We start from the raw sequence: 18,117 nt of genomic DNA, 5'->3' as shown, positions 1-18,117 counted from the left end.
TTTAAACATCTTAGTATACACACTATGCAGATATTTCGCCTTGCCCCATAACTAGTCGGTTTTTGTTGATGAGACTTGAAGATAAAAACTAGTCCATTTGTGGAGAAGAATACGAATCATCCGATTTCTACTCTGATCCACCTAAGAAGCTTGTGGTCTCTCGTCCAATCAGACGTGTTATGGATATCCCGAAAATGGGAAAAACCACGAGTACGAAATCCTACTAGCAGTTTGTAGTTTGTAGTTTGCGACTAGTACAACGTTATTTGCCAAGGTCTCTTACTTCTGGACCTCAATGGATATCATTTTCTCCACGGCGTTTCTAATAATAAAGGGAGGAATGAAATACGAAATAAGCAGCTCATCTGCAGGGGCATGCACATAACAAGGAACTGGGAAGAATACATTCGGCTGCGAGAAGAGTTCCCAAAACTTCCCTTATTGTATATGTGAGACCTTGATATGTGATCTGCACTGAGATATGGCTTTCATAACACTTTTACTGCGTTATCGTGGGGATCCGTAGTCCGAGTAAATCTTCGAGACACGCCCACCAGCACTGGAGATAAGTAGAGCAATGAATTGTAAAATTTACTTCTATTTTATTGCAATGAATACTTGTTACGATTTGCGGGATTGGATACATAGGTTCGTATTCTTCAAGCTTGAATCTCCCAACCCAGTAGTGTTGGTACCTACCTAGTTAGGCCCCAACGGATAGCAAATTGTAGGATTGTGTGTACCTTTTGTATAGGAACTCCATACAAAAGGTACATAAAACAATATGCATAACGTCAATTTTTCTCGGCTCTCAAACTGGCTCAAGTTTATAAAATTAAAGATCTGACACATATCTGTTTAATTCATCTATCACTAACCTTGATTCCTTCTACTACATGACGTAGGATGTACAGAACACCTTAAAAAGAATATATACATAATGCCTTGGGGTACCCCGCTATAACGCATCTGTCAAGACGAGACGTAAATTTTCAATGTTTCACTCATTGGTCGAAACGGTACACAGCATTGTCGATCAAGGTCATATGCAGCTCTGCCCCCTGATCTTCAGACTCAGCCTCATTCAATGTCAATTCAATGTCACCACCATGATGGGGCCATGATGGGGCCGATAAAACAGATAAATATGCCTAACCCCACGCGGAAAGTGGGCTCCAAGAATATTTCCGGCCGCGATGGCTTCAACAGAGCACCGCACAAATCCTGAAGGACAGAAATATTGTCTCGATGAGCCAGGAGACACTTTCGAGCAAGCCTCCGCCAGGGCTAATACGACAGAACACGGTCTTGACCCGCCACCACAGCCAACCATCTCCCTACGATACCGGAAGCGCGCTATTTATCTCCTCCTCTTCTATGTCCCCCCTACTGGTAATCCCGTGGATTCTCACCTGCGTGCTCGCGGGCCCACCGGCGCCAAATGGGGGAAGTGGGCAACGCTATTTCCCTCAGTCCGGGTTATCAGCTCATGGAGTATACTCGATGCTGAGCTGGGTGGCTGCAGTACGAACTCTCAATTCAATCGCTAGTGTGGTCACTGTCCCGGTAACATCGGCACTTCTCGCGCAGGCGGCGGTGGTGTACACGCAAAAGCGCAAGATCAACCAAAAGCTCAGTTTGCGTCAGACCTTCGTCCTGGCGGATCGCCGATGGTCCGATGCAACTGTCCTTGTTGAAGCAGCTATGAAAGCGGGAAAGGGAATTGGAAGTCGTTTCTTATGGCTGGCAATGGCCCTTATCGTTCTCAGTACTCGCACCCCAGTCATCCAGAGCAGTGGACCTACCTCGCTAACATGCTTGCAGGCGCTGCTCAACACCCAATCCAGCAACTCCTCGTATCCTGGCAGTCGGTTCCCGTCATGACCTGTCTTGACGACCCTGTTCCGTCATGCACATCGACGGCCCCAATCGTGCTTGGTTACGACCCCAAACCGGCGGACTTGGCCACAATCCGCCAGAACCGGGTCGTCCAAGAAGTCATGTCCAGCCTAGCAACATTTAACGAACTTGACTTCGAAACACACCTGTGGCCCGATCCTTCGTACATGACCAACGAACTAGACCTCGCAGTGGACCCAAAGTATAGACAGACGTTGTACTACTGGACAGAACCAAGATCAGATAACTTCGCCGATGCGACGGACAAACCAGCCAACTTCTTTGTCACTGCGCTCCAGAACGGGACCATGACGGGGGTCCTCCGGGAGCATGCCATTAGGCTCAATTCGTCTGCAGTGTGCGAAAAGATTCCACGGGCACGGTTCCCTTCGACCTGTCTCGGGAAACGTCCGTTTCAGACCTCGTTCTCCAGCAGTCGGCTAGACATACGGGTGTGCGCTCCGGGAGAGTACTGGGTATCTCCCTGGACGTTGAGTCGCAATCGGCAAGACATCAGCGAGGAGTTGTTCTTAGACGTGATTGACCGCAGAGAGATAGGGTCCTCCATTGCCAGTTTCACGCTTCACTGCACCACATCAACCACACGGGGCTATTTTGAGCTGGCAAACTACATGAACTCCCAAATATATGGGCCTCTGCTGGAGAAATGGCCAGATGCCGAGACAATGTCGCAGAATTTCAATGACGAATTAAGCCCATCCGCGGGCATCGGTGGTGGGCCCCCAACCGAACAGTTCGTCCTGCCTGTCACGAATCGGACATAGCCCCTACTGACCCATTCTTCAGGGACGAGACCAAAGGTTACCACTCCTACCACTTGAATCTGTGGACAAGAGAACCCGCCGACCCGTACGGCACAGGCATGTTAAACATGTCCGGTCCCCTCATGACATCAGCCATCGCCCTCTTCGGCAACCAGTCCTTTTTCGAGGTTGCCGCCAACTCGTCTAACCAGACATTCCCACCGGCAGTGCAGCAGATCTGCCAGCAGGGCCGGCTTCCCTTCTCCAACCTGGCCTTTACAATATTCGGGAACTTCCAGTCTGACTGTTCCAAAATCGCCACCGACCGCTCATTTTCGTCGGGATTCGCCGATCCCGAGGAAAAGCTGGCGGGCTTGATTGGGGACTGGTTTTCCTCGTTTAACAATACGAATTCAGCAGAGATGGCTCTGCTCGCCAGCATGTACGTCTCCAACCGAGTTATGCTCACCCGAACCGTGACAGCATCGTTTTCTTTCTCGGCGCGCAAAATCTGGTTCGGTGCTGGAATGCTAGTGCCTTTACCTCTGAAGACTCTTGCGGGTACGGTGGTGGTTAGCATCTTGATTTTTCTGCAGCTTCTGGGGCTTGCTGCCTTGACATACTATATCTACCGGCTGCCTACATGGACGCATGCCCTGGACGCCGTGGCAGTTGCTCAGCTCAGCATCGGACTGAAGGACTCTGTAGCGAGAGAATTGGGAAACGGATATGAAATAAATGAGAACAAATTAAATAAAGTTGACGGGTTGGTGGGCTTGGACGAAGATAGGGCCAAGGTGGCACTGGGTAGTCCTGGAGTGATTACTCGGGGACATGCAATGAAACCGAAGAAAGGGAATGGAGAGTAATTAGAGACCATTCAATACACATGGGAACAACGCATTGAGTTGGGGAACGTTATCAATTGTCTTACAATCGGGAAAGGCCTCTTGCTTCTATAAGATAAAGGGCTACCTACTTTATTATTAAGGGGAAGCCGTTATACAGCCTAACTTTGATACTAATCGAGCGGAAGTTTTAGCTCTCTATATAATAACCTAGTACAACATAGGTGTTGCTAGGATGGACTCTTCTAAATTCTTAAATACTGTATATTATGAACAAAGCAAAAACTACTTACCTGCCTAGTAGGTATTTAGCCCTGGACCTCTGGCCAGGGCGGTTACATAATTTTCCGGTCTTTATGTTGCTGTGTTGCCAACATTCCTTTCTGGAATGTGGCTTTTGAGGAGATACGTAATATTAATCTGGCTTATTCCAATTAGCACAAGGGTACTCGTACTTCCGTACTTAGAAACATATTCAGCCAAGTTGAACTAAGTCCGTCTCAGACCTGAGCGCCAGAGGGCCAAGAGGTGATGTTGATCTTAAAAGTGGAGAGGGCGGCAACTCCGACCATCACATTGTCACATTTTGAACCTCATTTTCACCTCATTTCCTGGAATGTGACAATTAACAGAGTCCAAGAAAGAAACAAGAGACCTTGAAGATGTGATTATCTTTTATACTTATCTTTTTATACTGTTTCTATCTTTCTGTTCACATGCAAATATTATCCTGTTACTGTTCTGGGTAGCCCCTCCGTGGTGGACTCTAGTAGTTTCAGGTTAACACGCCACCCCTACAAAGCAACCCTTAGCCGCTGTGATAGCGGCCAGTCGGTCCCTTTTATGCCTCTTAGCCTGTTGCTTTGAAGAATGGATCATCACAAGTGGACTTCAACTCCTGAACTAGAACGCGACGGGCGTCTTGGACTACGGAGATGCAGCCTATTGCAGACATGCGCTCACTAACCCCAGTCGCAGGTCCGAGGCACTGGAGCATTGTTACTGGACGGACAAATTGATCCCCTGTTTTTCTTCGCATAAAGCGAAATGGGCTTGTGCGGCTGGTGAAAGATACTTGGGTCAAATATTTCCCACTGTTACTTCGATACGTTGGACACGCTCACATTCCTTTCTCCTTGTTGGCAATCTGGGATTGCCAGTCTTTCATTTAGTCATTTTTTTCTCTTTTCTATCAATTGCACTTCCTCTCATTTCTCTTCTCTTTGCTTTCTGGATTATATCACAAGCATCTGGTCTTGTTATACGCCTGCAGACAATATGCTTTCTTCAACACGTTCATTGAGCGCTGGCTCGCTGATGCTCGCTTTGTTATCTTCCCCTGTGGCTGCTGCAAGTTACTCCCTGGTGGAGACATGGGAGGGGAAGAATTTCCTGGATTACTTCAATTTCCACGTTGGTCCTGACCCAACCAATGGCTTTGTCAACTATATCGACCAGGAGACTGCCGAAAGTACAGGCCTTGTCAAGCTCACCGATTCTGGCAGTGTATACCTGGGTGTCGACTATGCTACCAAGCTGGACCCCAACGGGAACAAGGGCGTGATTCCGTGCGTATTGGCAGCAAGAAGTACTACGACCAGTCTCTGGTTATCGCCGATATCGCCCACATGCCTGGCAGCACCTGCGGTACCTGGCCTGCCTTTTGGTCAGTTGGAAGGGAGTGGCCCCAAGATGGCGAGATTGATATCATCGAAGGTGTCAACATGCAGGAACACAACGAAATTGTCATGCACACTGCCGGCACTTGCAGCTTGACAGATACGGATATGACTGGCTCGGTCAACGCTACTGGGTGTGGCTTGGATCTGGGACCCGTGGGCTGCAAAATCGAAGGTCAGGAGGGTAGCTTTGGCACACCTTTCAACAAAAAGAAAGGTGGTGTGTATTCACTGCAGTGGACCGACGAATTCCTCAAGATTTGGTACTTCCCCCGAAACTCGATCCCGGCCTCGATTACGAACGGCAAGCCCGATGTAACACAATTTGGTACCCCGATGGCCGTGGTGAAGGAATCGTGCGACGTTGCCAACGCATTCAAGCCCCAGTCGTTTGTGTTTGATGTCACCTTCTGTGGAGACTGGGCAGGTGGTGTGTATGGTGATTCTGGTTGCCCCATGACCGACGGCGATCCTTTCCAGAGCTGCCAGAACTATGTCGCCAACCACCCGGCCGCGTTCAAGGAGACATACTGGGAAATCAACTCGATCAAGATCTACCAGACTGGCGTGAAGGGAATTGCCTCAGTTTCATCATCTGAACCCGAGCCAGCTACTGCCGCTGCTCCCGTGGTTTCCAAGACAACTGCTAAGACCCACGCTACTCAGAGTGCCACTGCTGTGCACTCTGCTGCTTCCAAGGAAGATCAAACCCAAACCGCTGGAGCAGTTCAGGAACTGGGTCCTGCGTCTGTTCCTACTGTCGCACCTACTGCCGAAAGTCCTGCCACTGAAGCAATCGAGCAACCTTCCACCAAGAAGACTCGGACTATCACCTCTGTAGTCACTGCCACTGAGACCATCTGCCCCGAGGCCGAAGACTCCTCCACTATTGCCGCCCACTCTGTCGCAACACCGGCCCCTGCTCCAGCTGTGCAATCCGTCCAAGTCCCAGCCAACGGCCAAGAAACGGAGACACGGGCCTCCGCGGATCCTGTGGCCCCTGCTCCCAGCGTCGCATCCGTCCCAGCTGGCCATGGCCACACCAACTCGAAGCCTGCATCTGTTCCCGTCGCTGCCACGCCCGCTGCACCTGAACACACTACCCACCACGCTGAGACCTTCGGTGGCTCGTGGGTGCATCCTTCTGCGATGCCCACTGCCGTTGTTTCCAACGTCCCATACGAGGCCTCCAAAGCACTGGTCCCTACCCCCACAGGTGTCTCTCCACAGCAAACTACATCAGCTACATCTGGATTCTATGTTCCTAGCGGCTCTCAATCTGGAGCCAGCCCTGTCTTCACCGGTGCTGCGGATCGGTTGTCCATGAGCATTACCGCTCTCTTGTCTGGACTCATTGTTGCCTTCTTGGCTTAAATACCTGTAATAGATCGCGTTTGAAAATGGTCCAAACTTGGTGGATTTTGCTTTGTTCACTGTACAGCAGGTCTTACAGATGGCCGTGGACTGCTTTGGTTTCGGATTCAGTCGGTGCTTTACAGCGTCGTCTTACCTTTTGTCGTGCACGGCACACAAAAGGAACCACAACTAGTTAATGAAGAATTGTTTCGAAATATTAACGATATTACCCCCCCAAAACTCCATATATACAAAAGCCATCTATGCCCGAACTCCACCCTTTTTTTTCGCCCAAATTCAAATGCTGCAGTTCCTAGGCCATCCACCTCGCCAACCAATCTTGAGCATAACATCTCAGGATTCCATCATCAATAATTCTCAATCGGCCATTTCGCAAAGTCACACTACTCCTCTCTGCTTTCTCCGTAATGAATCTTTTCGGGCCACTCCGCATCAAAGATGATTTCATCCCATGCATCATCTCGTAATGATGAATGAGCTTGACCGCCGGATTGACAAGTTCCTCACCCCTTGTCTCACTCCGACGAAGTCTCAGCAACCACTCCTCAAAAGACACGACATCAAATCGGAAACCACAATTCTTCAGCGTATGCAGCAAAGACGACCAGGTGAATTCGTGAGAATTACACAAATTGAAAACCGAGTCATCAACATACTCCACCACAGCCGAGCTGGACGCCCGAGCTTCCCCAAACACACTTGGCGTAGCACAAGTCCTAGCTACTTCAAGAATACTTGACGCAAGCTTATCCACCGGAAGCCAAGAGCATGTCTGCGATAGCTCAGGCAGTGCCCCCCAGTGTCAGCGCTGACCGGATCATCAACGGCAGAGCTTCGGTGTCATTCCAAAGGCCTTTCTTCGAGTGGCCTGAGACCTGCCCAATCCGAAGAGAATAAGCCCTTGCTCCGCTGCGTCGCGCATTGCTCACAATCCGCTCCCCGATCAACTTGGACTGCCCGTAGCCCATAAATGCGCTGTGTAAGTCGACTGGTTCTTCGAGGATCTCGGCTGATTGAGATCCGAGCGCGGTCGAGACTGATGAACAGAACATCAAGACCGCAGGCTCGCGTCTCTGCACTGAGAGGGAGAATTGGATCAGATTGTATAGTCCCTGGATATGCGGCTCGAATTCGGTCAGGGGGAGATTGAAGTTCACTGGCCATGCTGTGTGAATAATGAGCGAGACCGTGTCGAGCATGTGTGTAATTGTACTCTCATCCAGAGATAGACCGAAATCGGGCTCGTCGATACGGCCGTTGAAGGCGACTATCTTTGTTCTCTGTTCGGGAGATATGGGAAGGTCTTTATCCCTTAGAGTGCGGAATATCTCTTCCAGTGGTGATTCTCGCCGTGTGAGACAGTACACCGTGGAGATAGAGTCATCATTGAGCAGCTCGTACAAGACGTGGGCCCCAATTGACCCGGTGGCTCCTGTTAGAAGCTTGGTTTTGTTAGCTGCCGAATATAGACCCCGACAGGAAGATAGTCACTCACCACACTGTTCGGCCCTGAGAAAGCATGTGGTTGCGGTATGTGCCTCTCAAACATGGAGTACTTCTCGATCAATTCGGTCATCACAGATACATCACTGTCACCCTCTTCAAACATCTCGCCCTGTTGTAATGCACAGATATTCCGAGCCAACTGTGATATACAGCCCGATTCAAATATGACATTCGGACCAGGAGTCTGGCTCATCTCAAACTTGAAATGCTGAAGAATGAGACGTCGGAAGTGGATTGCCTTGAGACTATCAACACCCTCAGCGAAGAAATTGGCATCGACACCAGAGAGGGGTATTCCAAGTTCTTGCTGGGCTAGTTGAACAAGAATGCGCTCAGTCTCCACAACGTCAAGCTGAAGATTCCCACAAGTTTGCTCTTTCTCAGCATAAAGGCTTTCGATAAGTTCGTTGTGTTCTTGATAGACCTGTGCTCGGATCATGGACCCTTTGTCCGTTCGAGAAAACTTGGCGTCGTGTGGTAATATGGCGACCAGATTGCGGGAGATTTGAGAGAAGGCCTCTGCCTGAGCATTGGCCTCTTGGATTGTTGGCCAGATTGCATGGAGGTATTTGTCGTCTGAGAGACGGTTGGCTTCAGGTTCGTCCGCTCGCAAAATCAATAGCCCTGGAGCAGCTTTGCCTACCCCGACTACAATTGCGTCATGGATAAAAGGGTGCTGCTTGATGTGACCTTCGATCGGGAGTGGTAGAACCTTTTCTCCATTCACTAGATTGATTCGATCATCCAACCGTGAGATATATTTCCACCTTCCTGCAATTGTAGGATGAGGGGTGAAAACATCTTTCGAATGGAAGGATCCTGGCGGCTCGTTTGAATTTGAGGTTGTTAGTGCTGGATGGCCAGCAAGATAGACACACTCAAAGAGCGAGTCTGATGCAGAGATAGGCTTCATCCAGACATATGATCTGATATTGTCAAAGAATTGAAGATAATTCCAATAAGGGTCACCCTTTGGTCGTGAGATCGATTCTGCAACAAGACCGGCCTCGGTGCTGAAATTTGTTAGTCTTTGTGTGAATAAGGTATCTGCAGAATAGTACTTACAGGCCGAATGACCCTCCAAAGTGTACTCCTTCATTCACTAGACGATCGCCCAGCTCATCCGGACAGGGTGCACCTCCATAGGTAACCAACTTGCATTGCCTTAACAATGTGATACCGCGGGGATCGTCAATCAAAAGTTGGAGCATATATGGAACTGCCGCCACTGACTCTGGTCTGGCTTCTTCGAGGGCCCTAGCAACGAGTTCTGCAGTTAAAGGCAATGCAGCATTCCACATATAGGCTGTCTTCCTCATCCACATTGCCTGCAATGCGGTGGACAGCCCATGGAGATGATACCATGGCAGGGTATTAAAAGAGGTGAAGCCAGGACCTCTCAGCGGGTGAGTCATGATTGCTCTGTGTGTGAGGAAGAGCGGTTTCGGCGTGCCTGTTGATCCCGAGGAATGAAGAATCAAGGCAATTTTTTCAGGGTTTCGATTGCGATACAGAGCGAGCGATTGCGGTCGTAGTTTGTTGTATGAAGAGCATGATAGCATTGGGCGACAGGTCACCAGCTTCCGGCAAAGGATCTCGCCCAACGTTGAGCGGATATTGGGGGATTGGCCATATATGATTGACTCGCAGTTGACGGTTTCCAGCAATGAAACGCAGGCTTCACTCGAGAGTCGGGGTGATAGCATCATCACAGTATACCCCAGTCGACTTAGGGCAAAAAAAGTGATCACCATGTTAAGGTCTGATAAAGTAAGAAGTGCCACGATAGATGAACTTCGCGTTGCCTACCCATTGAGTTGTTAGAGAGTTGATGCCATCCAGCTTAATCCATAACCAACCTGTTTGAATCCATCATCCATGAGCCTGATGACAGCTTGGTTTATCATAGTATCCAAGTGTTTCCCAGTGTAATATTCATAAGAAGCTGCATCGTTTTCGAAACGTGGATAGGCGAGAATGGGATATTGAACGACATCGGCAGCTCGTAAGCGGATCAAGTCGTCAAGGACTTGAAGTGATCCAAACTCTTGCACCAACGGGTTGGTAGTGCTGGAGGGACCAGCCTGTGCTGCTTGGCTTCCACGTTGGATACCCATTATGAGTATGGAAGTATTCTAGAATGAGACGAAAGGTGCCACAGCAGCCTGATAAATTTCAGTGCAATATTGAGGGTCAAGCCGTATTATTTAAGAGATAGGTGCTGGTTTAGATCGCTTTACTGACCCATACTTCCCAGATTAGCCTGTACTGACTGCATTCGGGATGCCCGGCAAAAGAAAGTCTTTCTGCATCGGGAGAACGATATACATATCACACGGGATCAGTCCAGTAGCAAACAAACATCAGCTACTATGCTGTGATAGTTATGCAGATGCCAACAGGAATCATGGCGCATATTGAATAGTATTAGAGGGGATGATATCTCGGGAATAGTCATATGCGCATACTCCGTACAACAGCACAATTTCAATGCACAAGGACTGGCTTCACTTGTTTGTGTCACCAGCAAACAACCCAGCTTAAAAACAGATATCTCATTGGCCCAGATTCAACAGTGGCGTTCCGTTAACGTCGAGATTGGTCTACTCTATCTACTGTGGCTCGGACTATCAACTACCTACCTCGCTAGTGGCCAAATTCCAACGTTTGGGAATTATTCCCCTGTCTACCTTTACCTAGGTGCATGCATTCTGCATTCGTCTCCATCTTCGGAGTGGAATTTCAATCGTGACCAGCGGTAATCGTTACACAGCAGAGCTGCCCGAGACACATACGCCTCAGTTGTGATTACAATCCTGTTGGAAAAGGCCACAAAGATTCCTACCTGTCACCGGAAAGAAAACTAATTTTGTGATAGAGTATCGCCGTTATAATTAGTTGCAACATCACCTGAATACAAAATTAAAAGCACCAGATGCTGCGTTGGGACTCCGAAATCCCCCGTGCAAGTCAGTGTAACTGAATACAGCAGTGAACGTTGGCCTCCAGTCTGGAACGGCTTGGGTGTCATAAATAAAGGGTACACAAAGTGTTGTGTTTAGATATACCCCGATGAAGTGTTGGCTCTATCTTTATTGGCCAACAAATATATCCCAAGAAGGTTGAACTCATTTATCGTAACGTACAACTGTCTTACTCTTCTACCGGTGCTAAATTGGACCAAGACCATTCCAGAGAGCTGAGGGCAAAGGGCCAGGCTCAGAAATGTCTCACTTGAAAGCGTATGTTGTAGGAGAAGTCCCCTTGCACCCCTAGCTAAGGGGATGACAGGAGTTCCGCAACGGGGAGATAACACCTTGCAAGATAGGTCAACAGAACAATAATCTAAAACATCGAGGCCCATCTCAAACGGAAGGTGTCTAGGAAGACTGGAAGTCATCTGATATGGAGACTTCAAAGTTACCTAGGTACCAGGTACCTAGGTAGGTACGTTCCCGCTTCAAAACTTGGATCGGAAGACGGGCCGGGAGAAGCATCCGGGAAGCCGGGAATGACCTGTGGAGTTCTGATCTATATCTGGTATTAAGGGTACAGCTGAAGAATGTTGACCCGTCCGATCGGGTTTATGTGGATCATTCCAACTTTATTCTGAATTTTCTTGTGCCTTGGGAGGTCTCAGAAGACAGAGGCATAGCATTCCAGGTATCCGGAATGACCCTGTGGTGTTCCGGTAGAAGGAGATGCACCCGATTGTTTGGCATAGAAATCCCCACTAATTCTGGAACAGTTAGTGATTTCTCCATTTACATCGAGCATTCCTGAGATCTGAGCCGTTTGGATCATACGGACCCGGGGAGGGTATGTGTGTAGGCACCGAGCATGACAGCGGTTTATCAACATTAAGAACCAGTCTACAAGTCTAGACAGGGATTCGTGAAAACAGATTTGCAAGACACTTGCTCATTTTATCATTCCTCTGTATCGGTTGAATGCACCCGGAGTTCCATTCATGAACCAAAAAAATGCAGAATAGCACTGACTGAGACAAAATGCGCTGATCATCAAGCCTCCCAAGCCCTAGATGGATCCCTTCTCCAACTTCTCTTCCAACAATTCCAGGACCCGCAGCCAGGACCTACTAGCGCGGGCAGCATGCTCCATCGGCACGGCCGGGTTGTCTTCCCCGGTGGATCTTGAGAAGACTTCCATACTGACCCACCCGGTATAACCCAAACCGTTAATGCAGGCATCCGTCACCTCGCGAATCGGAAGGTATCCGCCCCGATCCTCTTCGCACGGAAACAGACGGGCATTCCGCGACCAGGCTAGGAGAGTGGGCAGGCCTGGCGCCTGAAGAAAGGGCGTTTGTGGGTCGACCCGCTCGCCGTCGGCAAGTTGTACCATCAGTACTCGGTCCGGATCAACCTCCTGTACAAGCCGGTCCATCGATTCCTGCAGATCTCTGTCTGCGCTTGGGCCAAGTCGCCCTGTTGCGGCAGTGGGATCGGCCCACACTCGCGCTGCTATGTTGAATGTATCAAGGCATATGCCGAGATTGGGTCGATTGGCCCGCTTGATCAGATCCCATGAGTCTTCCCAGGTGTTGATGTATGTTCCCCATGCCAGGGCCTCGTAGGCGATACGTACGGGGAATGCTACATCTGCGGCCTGGGCCAGGTCGGCTGCGAGATGCTCTCGGTCGGAGGTGATCTCAGAAGCGTCTAGAAAAGATGAAGGGATCAGGATGAAGAGTGAGTCTCCAAGAATCTTGCATAACTGCACCCAATGCTTGAGTTCGTCGATGCGTTCCGCATGCCGTTCTGGGTTAATGAGGCCTTCGTAGTGTCGGAAAGGTTGGAGAGCCACGATCTGCAGATCACGCTCAGCAGATAGATCTCGAATAGCGTGCGCTGCGTCGATCTCGTAGTCTCGATCAGTGCGGGGTGCACTGTCAGTTGCGTGGGCGCGAAGGGTCTTGGCAAGCTGCGCTACATCATCATGAAAAAGTTCAAGCCCCTGTTGGCCGTTCAGGGCGGCAGCATCAAGTTTGGCAATGATGGGGTGTAAATGCGCAGCTCCGAGACTGACTGTTGCAATAGCCGGCTTCCATCGCGAGTCAACTTCGGACTTCATGGTATTTGGAAGAGAATGCATCGCTAAAATGTTTTGGGGACCGACCTGGAACTAGCAGCCACTAGTGATCTCCGTCACACTCTTTATAGCGTGCATGACAATCTCACATCACCACACGATTTCTGTTTCCGTGCTGATCCTGTATTTTAGTGGTTCTTTTTTTAATTAAAAAAAGTAAATTGTAATGTGCGTAGTGAGTACAGAAAGTAGACCACTCACAGATAGCCCGGATTCAAATCGTACACCGTAGGGCAAGCATGTACACACATGGTCATCTCACTCGGGTCAACTACTCTCTCAAATGCGGCATATTCAGACGACATGCCGAGAATAATTAAATGGTGGAGTTTCTGGAAACGATATGCCCCGGGTTTCAGCTGTTTTCGGGGTCAGCTTACCCCATATCGCATTCGTATGTTGTAGAAACGAATTGAACACCGATGGAAACAAGGGTTCTTAAATTTATTTGCCTTGTCCAATGTTAATGTCACCGAGGGGGGCACCAGGGACTATAAGATGCAATCGAGATCCAGCCAAATAGTTCCCTCATCCTAGCCTGTGCAACTCGAAGCTGATAATTCCACACGGTATCGGTGCTTTCTTTTCTTCAGCAGCGAATATGACGATCACCACGCCATTCCATTGTCTGGTCAACCGTCTCGGCCAAATGGCCTTGAAAGAAGCATCGGAGCCGTCTCCAAAAGCCCACTTCGAGCTATTGCGAATGATCGACCAGCTCAGGTCTGCCGTGGAAACGCCGACAGAAACCGTGCTGCGTCTGATTTACCAGGTAAGGCGTTCCACAGACCAAAATCGAGTTTGTGTCCTGACTGGACTGTAGCCTCCTCAAAATGCTGCATTGCGCGTTGTCATCGATTTGGGCATCTTCGCCATGCTTGTGGAGAAGCGACACAAAAGAACGGGACTCTCAGCCGCTCAGCTGGCAGAATATACGGGCGCTGAGCAAGATTTAATTGGTACCTTTTCCTGCAATGACAGTAGTTCGTCACACATTGTGGATCGCCTAACTCAGTGAATAGTCCGACTGATGCGCGTTATGGCTTCTCTTGGGCTGTGCATCACACCGACCCCCGAGCTCTATATTGCCAATGAGAAGACGGTGGCACTGACTCAGCCGATTGGGAGAGATGGAATCCCGTGCATGTATGTTGATGAGACTTTGACCCTTGCATCTTTTGCCACCGTCACTAATTGAAACTTCGTTTAGATATGATCTTACCTTCCCAACTTTGAGCAAGCTTCCGGAGTACCTGCGCTCTCATGGCTATGCCAACCCCCAGGATTATACTCAGTCGCCTATGCAATGGGCCGTTGGACAGAGTCAGTTTGAGTGGCTTTCGAGTCACGAGGAGCAGCAGGAGCTCTTCAACTCGTACATGGCTAGCCGTCGCGAGGGTAGGCCTATGTGGTATGATATATACCCCGTCGAGCGACTGTTTGGCCATGCCGTACCATACAAAGATACGGTATTCCTGGTAGACATTGGTGGCAACCAGGGGCATGATCTGGGGAAATTCCGGCGAGAATATGGTCACCTGCCGGGCAGGGTGGTGCTGCAGGATTTACCGAAGGTGGTTGAGGGGGTCGAGGGGGAGAGCGCAGGAATCAAGGTGATGGGATACAGTTTCATGGATCCTCAGCCTGTCAAAGGTGCCCGTGTCTACTACTTCCGTTCCATCTTCCATGACTGGGATGACCAGATCAGCCGGAGGATCCTCCGAAATACGGTGTCGGCGATGGCGCCAGACTATTCTCGAATTCTCATTGTGGATTTTGTCCTGCCAGACACCGACACACCCTTGATGCAGGCTTCACTTGATATTCAGATGATGAGTATAGGAGCTGGCGTGGAACGGTCGGAGCGACAGTGGAGGGATCTCTTGAATAGTGCCGGGCTGGAAATCACGGGAATTTGGAACCAAAACCCGGCGATGGAGTCGGTGATTGAAGCAGTTCCGATGTCAAAATAGAACAGATAGTGAAGAAATTTGAGCAGGTTGGGTATTTGAATTTCAAAAAGATAAAACAAGCGGATGGAAGGCTAGATAGAAAGAGAGAACATTGAAGACAAAATACAGGCAGAAATATAAAAAGGCGAAAGAAATCTATTTTGGAAAGAGTTAACAAGACACAAGACTCAATGACTGTATGTGGCGCCTGAACGGGCTGCGTCTTCAACAACCACCGTTCCTCTGAAATACAATCTGTGAGAGTCCAGTTGCTTCTCAAATGTGGCCCTGTACCTCTCATTCTTCATCAATCCTCCTGCCAGTACCAACACAGAGGCCTCACTTGGCTGATAGCCAGTGGCTTGAGGTTTCACCAAGCGACCAAGAGTCTCGCCAACAAGCAAAGCCACCTGAGAACTCACGATAGCTGCTGCAGTTTCATTTTTGTCCACCAAGTCAAGAACAACCGGTGCGATACTAGCAATACGGGCCTTCAAACCCTGCGAATAGTTCTGAGCCAGAATAATGTTTAACATGTCGATACTGGCTCTCTCAGAGATCTGACATCCAAGTTTCTCCGCAACCGCCTTAGAAAGTTCATCGCCTCCAGTTTCGTCGAGTCCCAATGTAATATTCTCGAAGACTCCCAGGGTGTGTTGGATGGCTTTCATACCAATTGCGTAGCCACCTCCCTGATCACCGAGCATATGACCCCAGCCTCCAGAACGGGCAGAACGAGCGTACTTTTGTTGATCGTCAGACCATTTGTATCTCATGGCAACACTTCCCGTGCCTGCGATCACCACCAGGACGGAGGGTGTACCGAGGGATTTTGGAACACCTGCAGTCAACAGATCTACGTCGTTGGTTAACTGGAGTTCCTTTTCGTTGGTGATTCCGAACGCTTGTCTCAGCTTGGGTGCTAGCACCCCCTCCAGGTCAGCTCGGTCAATACCAGCCAGTCCGATCCAGACAGAGCTGAAGGATGTTTGCAGACGTTCCTTCCACGAAGACTCTGTTTGTTCCACATCACTTTGCAGCGCGTCTTTCAAAGCAGCCTTAGCAGCGTCTAGTAATGTGGCTATAACCCCGTCTATATTTCCAATGCTGTCGGTTCTGAAGAATGTTAGCATCGATAAGCAAAGCATAAACCTAGAACGAGAAAAGACCATACAGATTGCATGGGCCAGCAGAGCCCTGGCCCACAACGTTCGTACCGTCGGCCACAACAGCAGCACACTTGGTACCGCCGCCGTCAATGCATAAGGAAAACTTTTGAGTGGGGGCACTTGCGGGCTTCTGTTCGATGGGCCTAGAGATGGCAGCCAGCGCCTTGGCCAATACTCCGCCCGCAGCGTCGACATATCCCTGACAAGTCTCGACCGACTCCCCGGTTTCTGCAACCAAGATAGCGAGCTTGACACTGGCATTGCATCTTGCAAGAAGAGCGTCCAATTCCGCGTCGGACGAGGACTGACACTTTCCACTCAACCTCCGCAGAATATTACGGGATCTTTGCTCGAGTTTCAAATTCGACGCCACGAGATCAACCATCTTTAACTCCAGCATTAGCTGTTGTAGAACACGCTGGGAGGAATTACAACCATACCATGTTTCCGTAAGTCTTTCCGGTGCGAATCATAGTACCGGTACTCAGCATATTCAACACTAGCTTCGTGACAGTACCCGCCTTCAGACGGGTGCTACCAGTGACCACTTCAGGCCCCGATATGGGTGAAATGACAAAGTCCACATTCCCCGAAAGCCCAATCACCGAAGGAACTGTACAAACAACCGCGATGGTCACACATCCGAGACGTTTGGCAAAAGCAAGACAACCAAGCACATAAGGCGTGCGACCCGAGCTTGCAATTCCAATGACACTATCAAGCTCGGGATTCAGATTGAGAGATTCCATCTCATCCTCACCGGCTTTCTCATCATCCTCAGCTCCCTCCTGAGCCGATCGGATTGCGGCATCTCCACCAGCAATCAGACCGACGAACTGCCCGCGAGGGGCGGCGAAGGTTGGGGGAATTTCCGATGCGTCCAAGATTCCAAGCCTAGAATTTTCTGTTTAATTTTCTGTTTAATAACCAAGAGACCAGGATTTCACATGACTCACCTTCCACTGGTGCCAGCGCCGACATAAATTACCCGGCCGCCTTGTCGAACTCGCGGGGTCAATGCGTCAATGGCTCCTGCGATAACGGGCAAGCAAGGAACAACACTCTCGGGGACTTTTTGATCGTCGGCATTGATCACAGTGCACATGTCAAGTGTCGACATGCGATCAATATGCACAGTTCGGGGATTGACCCCCTCCGTTTGGAGTTGAGATAGACTCCCGAGATCCATTATGCAGGGTGTTTTGGGATGATCACTTGGAAGGTGACAAGCTTGACGCCGTTTCTTGTCAGGGGTTTTAATGTATTTTTCTTCGCGAATCACGGACCAGACTATGCGGGAAAGGGGGCTTTTTAGACGATTTGGGAGGCGAAGCTGGATCCATTTCGAGTTGGCGCTATGCAAGCCGAGTGCCTAATATCGCCCCATTTCCCGAGGCGGATTCCGATGCGGGAACTGACAGAATTCTGTACGTAAAGCGAAGAGGAGGTCCTTGTTCCACAGACATCCCGCGGTCTGATCAAATGGGGGGCCGTTACAAAGTAGAGTTACAACGAAGGGATCCTGACCCCGTGGGATTGGACCGTTTAGCAAGCGACATGAGTGGATCACTTCTCCAGACTTTTCCCAGAAAGGAATCGGAAGGAGCCGATATGGAAGATACAGTGGAGTTATCCCCTAACAGGATTCGTCGAGAAAGAAGGTCGTGTGATAAGGAACTACATCCCCAATCTAAAGATAATGGGGTCCACTTTGGCTGCTACTTCACAGGAGATACCTAAAGATACACCATAAGATACCCATATTATACCCACGACCCCTGTCCTCGCGTGCAACCCAAGCCCCGTATCGC

General features: G+C 49.6%; 7 protein-coding genes across 7 annotated transcripts; 3 read left to right on the top strand and 4 right to left on the bottom strand.

Annotated features, from left to right (window-relative positions):
- Window positions 1–1,196: 1,196 nt before the first annotated feature.
- Window positions 1,197–3,532, top strand: N7519_003027 (uncharacterized protein; the record flags this gene model as incomplete). The annotated part of the gene is made up of 4 exons (XM_057289805.1): window positions 1,197–1,450; window positions 1,551–1,768; window positions 1,825–2,653; window positions 2,707–3,532. 4 exons carry the CDS (start codon window positions 1,197–1,199, stop codon window positions 3,530–3,532), a joined length of 2,127 nt encoding a protein of 708 aa, XP_057151007.1.
- A 1,257-nt stretch (window positions 3,533–4,789) lies between these two features.
- Window positions 4,790–6,564, top strand: eng2 (putative GPI anchored endo-1,3(4)-beta-glucanase; the record flags this gene model as incomplete). The annotated part of the gene is given in 2 exon segments (XM_057289804.1): window positions 4,790–5,079; window positions 5,094–6,564. The coding sequence occupies 2 exon segments, from the start codon at window positions 4,790–4,792 to the stop codon at window positions 6,562–6,564; spliced, it is 1,761 nt and encodes a 586-aa protein (XP_057151006.1).
- A 295-nt stretch (window positions 6,565–6,859) lies between these two features.
- N7519_003025 (uncharacterized protein) lies at window positions 6,860–7,337 on the bottom strand (the record flags this gene model as incomplete). Its single annotated transcript, XM_057289803.1, has 2 exons — window positions 6,860–7,287; window positions 7,322–7,337. 2 exons carry the CDS (start codon window positions 7,335–7,337, stop codon window positions 6,860–6,862), a joined length of 444 nt encoding a protein of 147 aa, XP_057151005.1.
- A 12-nt stretch (window positions 7,338–7,349) lies between these two features.
- On the bottom strand, window positions 7,350–10,190 carry N7519_003024 (uncharacterized protein; the record flags this gene model as incomplete). Its single annotated transcript, XM_057289802.1, has 4 exons — window positions 7,350–8,009; window positions 8,063–9,086; window positions 9,139–9,878; window positions 9,933–10,190. The coding sequence occupies 4 exons, from the start codon at window positions 10,188–10,190 to the stop codon at window positions 7,350–7,352; spliced, it is 2,682 nt and encodes an 893-aa protein (XP_057151004.1).
- Window positions 10,191–12,111: 1,921 nt separating this feature from the next.
- Window positions 12,112–13,167, bottom strand: N7519_003023 (sugar phosphate isomerase/epimerase family protein; the record flags this gene model as incomplete). Its single annotated transcript, XM_057289801.1, has 1 exon — window positions 12,112–13,167. One exon carries the CDS (start codon window positions 13,165–13,167, stop codon window positions 12,112–12,114), a length of 1,056 nt encoding a protein of 351 aa, XP_057151003.1.
- A 619-nt stretch (window positions 13,168–13,786) lies between these two features.
- Window positions 13,787–15,158, top strand: N7519_003022 (uncharacterized protein; the record flags this gene model as incomplete). Its single annotated transcript, XM_057289800.1, has 4 exons — window positions 13,787–13,957; window positions 14,009–14,144; window positions 14,208–14,331; window positions 14,396–15,158. The coding sequence occupies 4 exons, from the start codon at window positions 13,787–13,789 to the stop codon at window positions 15,156–15,158; spliced, it is 1,194 nt and encodes a 397-aa protein (XP_057151002.1).
- Window positions 15,159–15,325: 167 nt separating this feature from the next.
- Window positions 15,326–17,495, bottom strand: N7519_003021 (putative glucokinase regulator family protein; the record flags this gene model as incomplete). Its single annotated transcript, XM_057289799.1, has 4 exons — window positions 15,326–16,253; window positions 16,312–16,691; window positions 16,747–17,200; window positions 17,263–17,495. The coding sequence occupies 4 exons, from the start codon at window positions 17,493–17,495 to the stop codon at window positions 15,326–15,328; spliced, it is 1,995 nt and encodes a 664-aa protein (XP_057151001.1).
- Window positions 17,496–18,117: the final 622 nt, after the last annotated feature.

This window comes from Penicillium mononematosum (assembly GCF_028829835.1).
Source record: "Penicillium mononematosum strain IBT 11891 chromosome Unknown utg000002l:1.0-8112719.0:1.0-8118358.0, whole genome shotgun sequence".
Classification (NCBI taxonomy): Eukaryota; Fungi; Ascomycota; class Eurotiomycetes; order Eurotiales; family Aspergillaceae; genus Penicillium; species Penicillium mononematosum.
The sequence above is the reverse complement of the archived record's forward strand: the minus strand, read 5'-3'. Positions and strand labels throughout refer to the sequence as shown.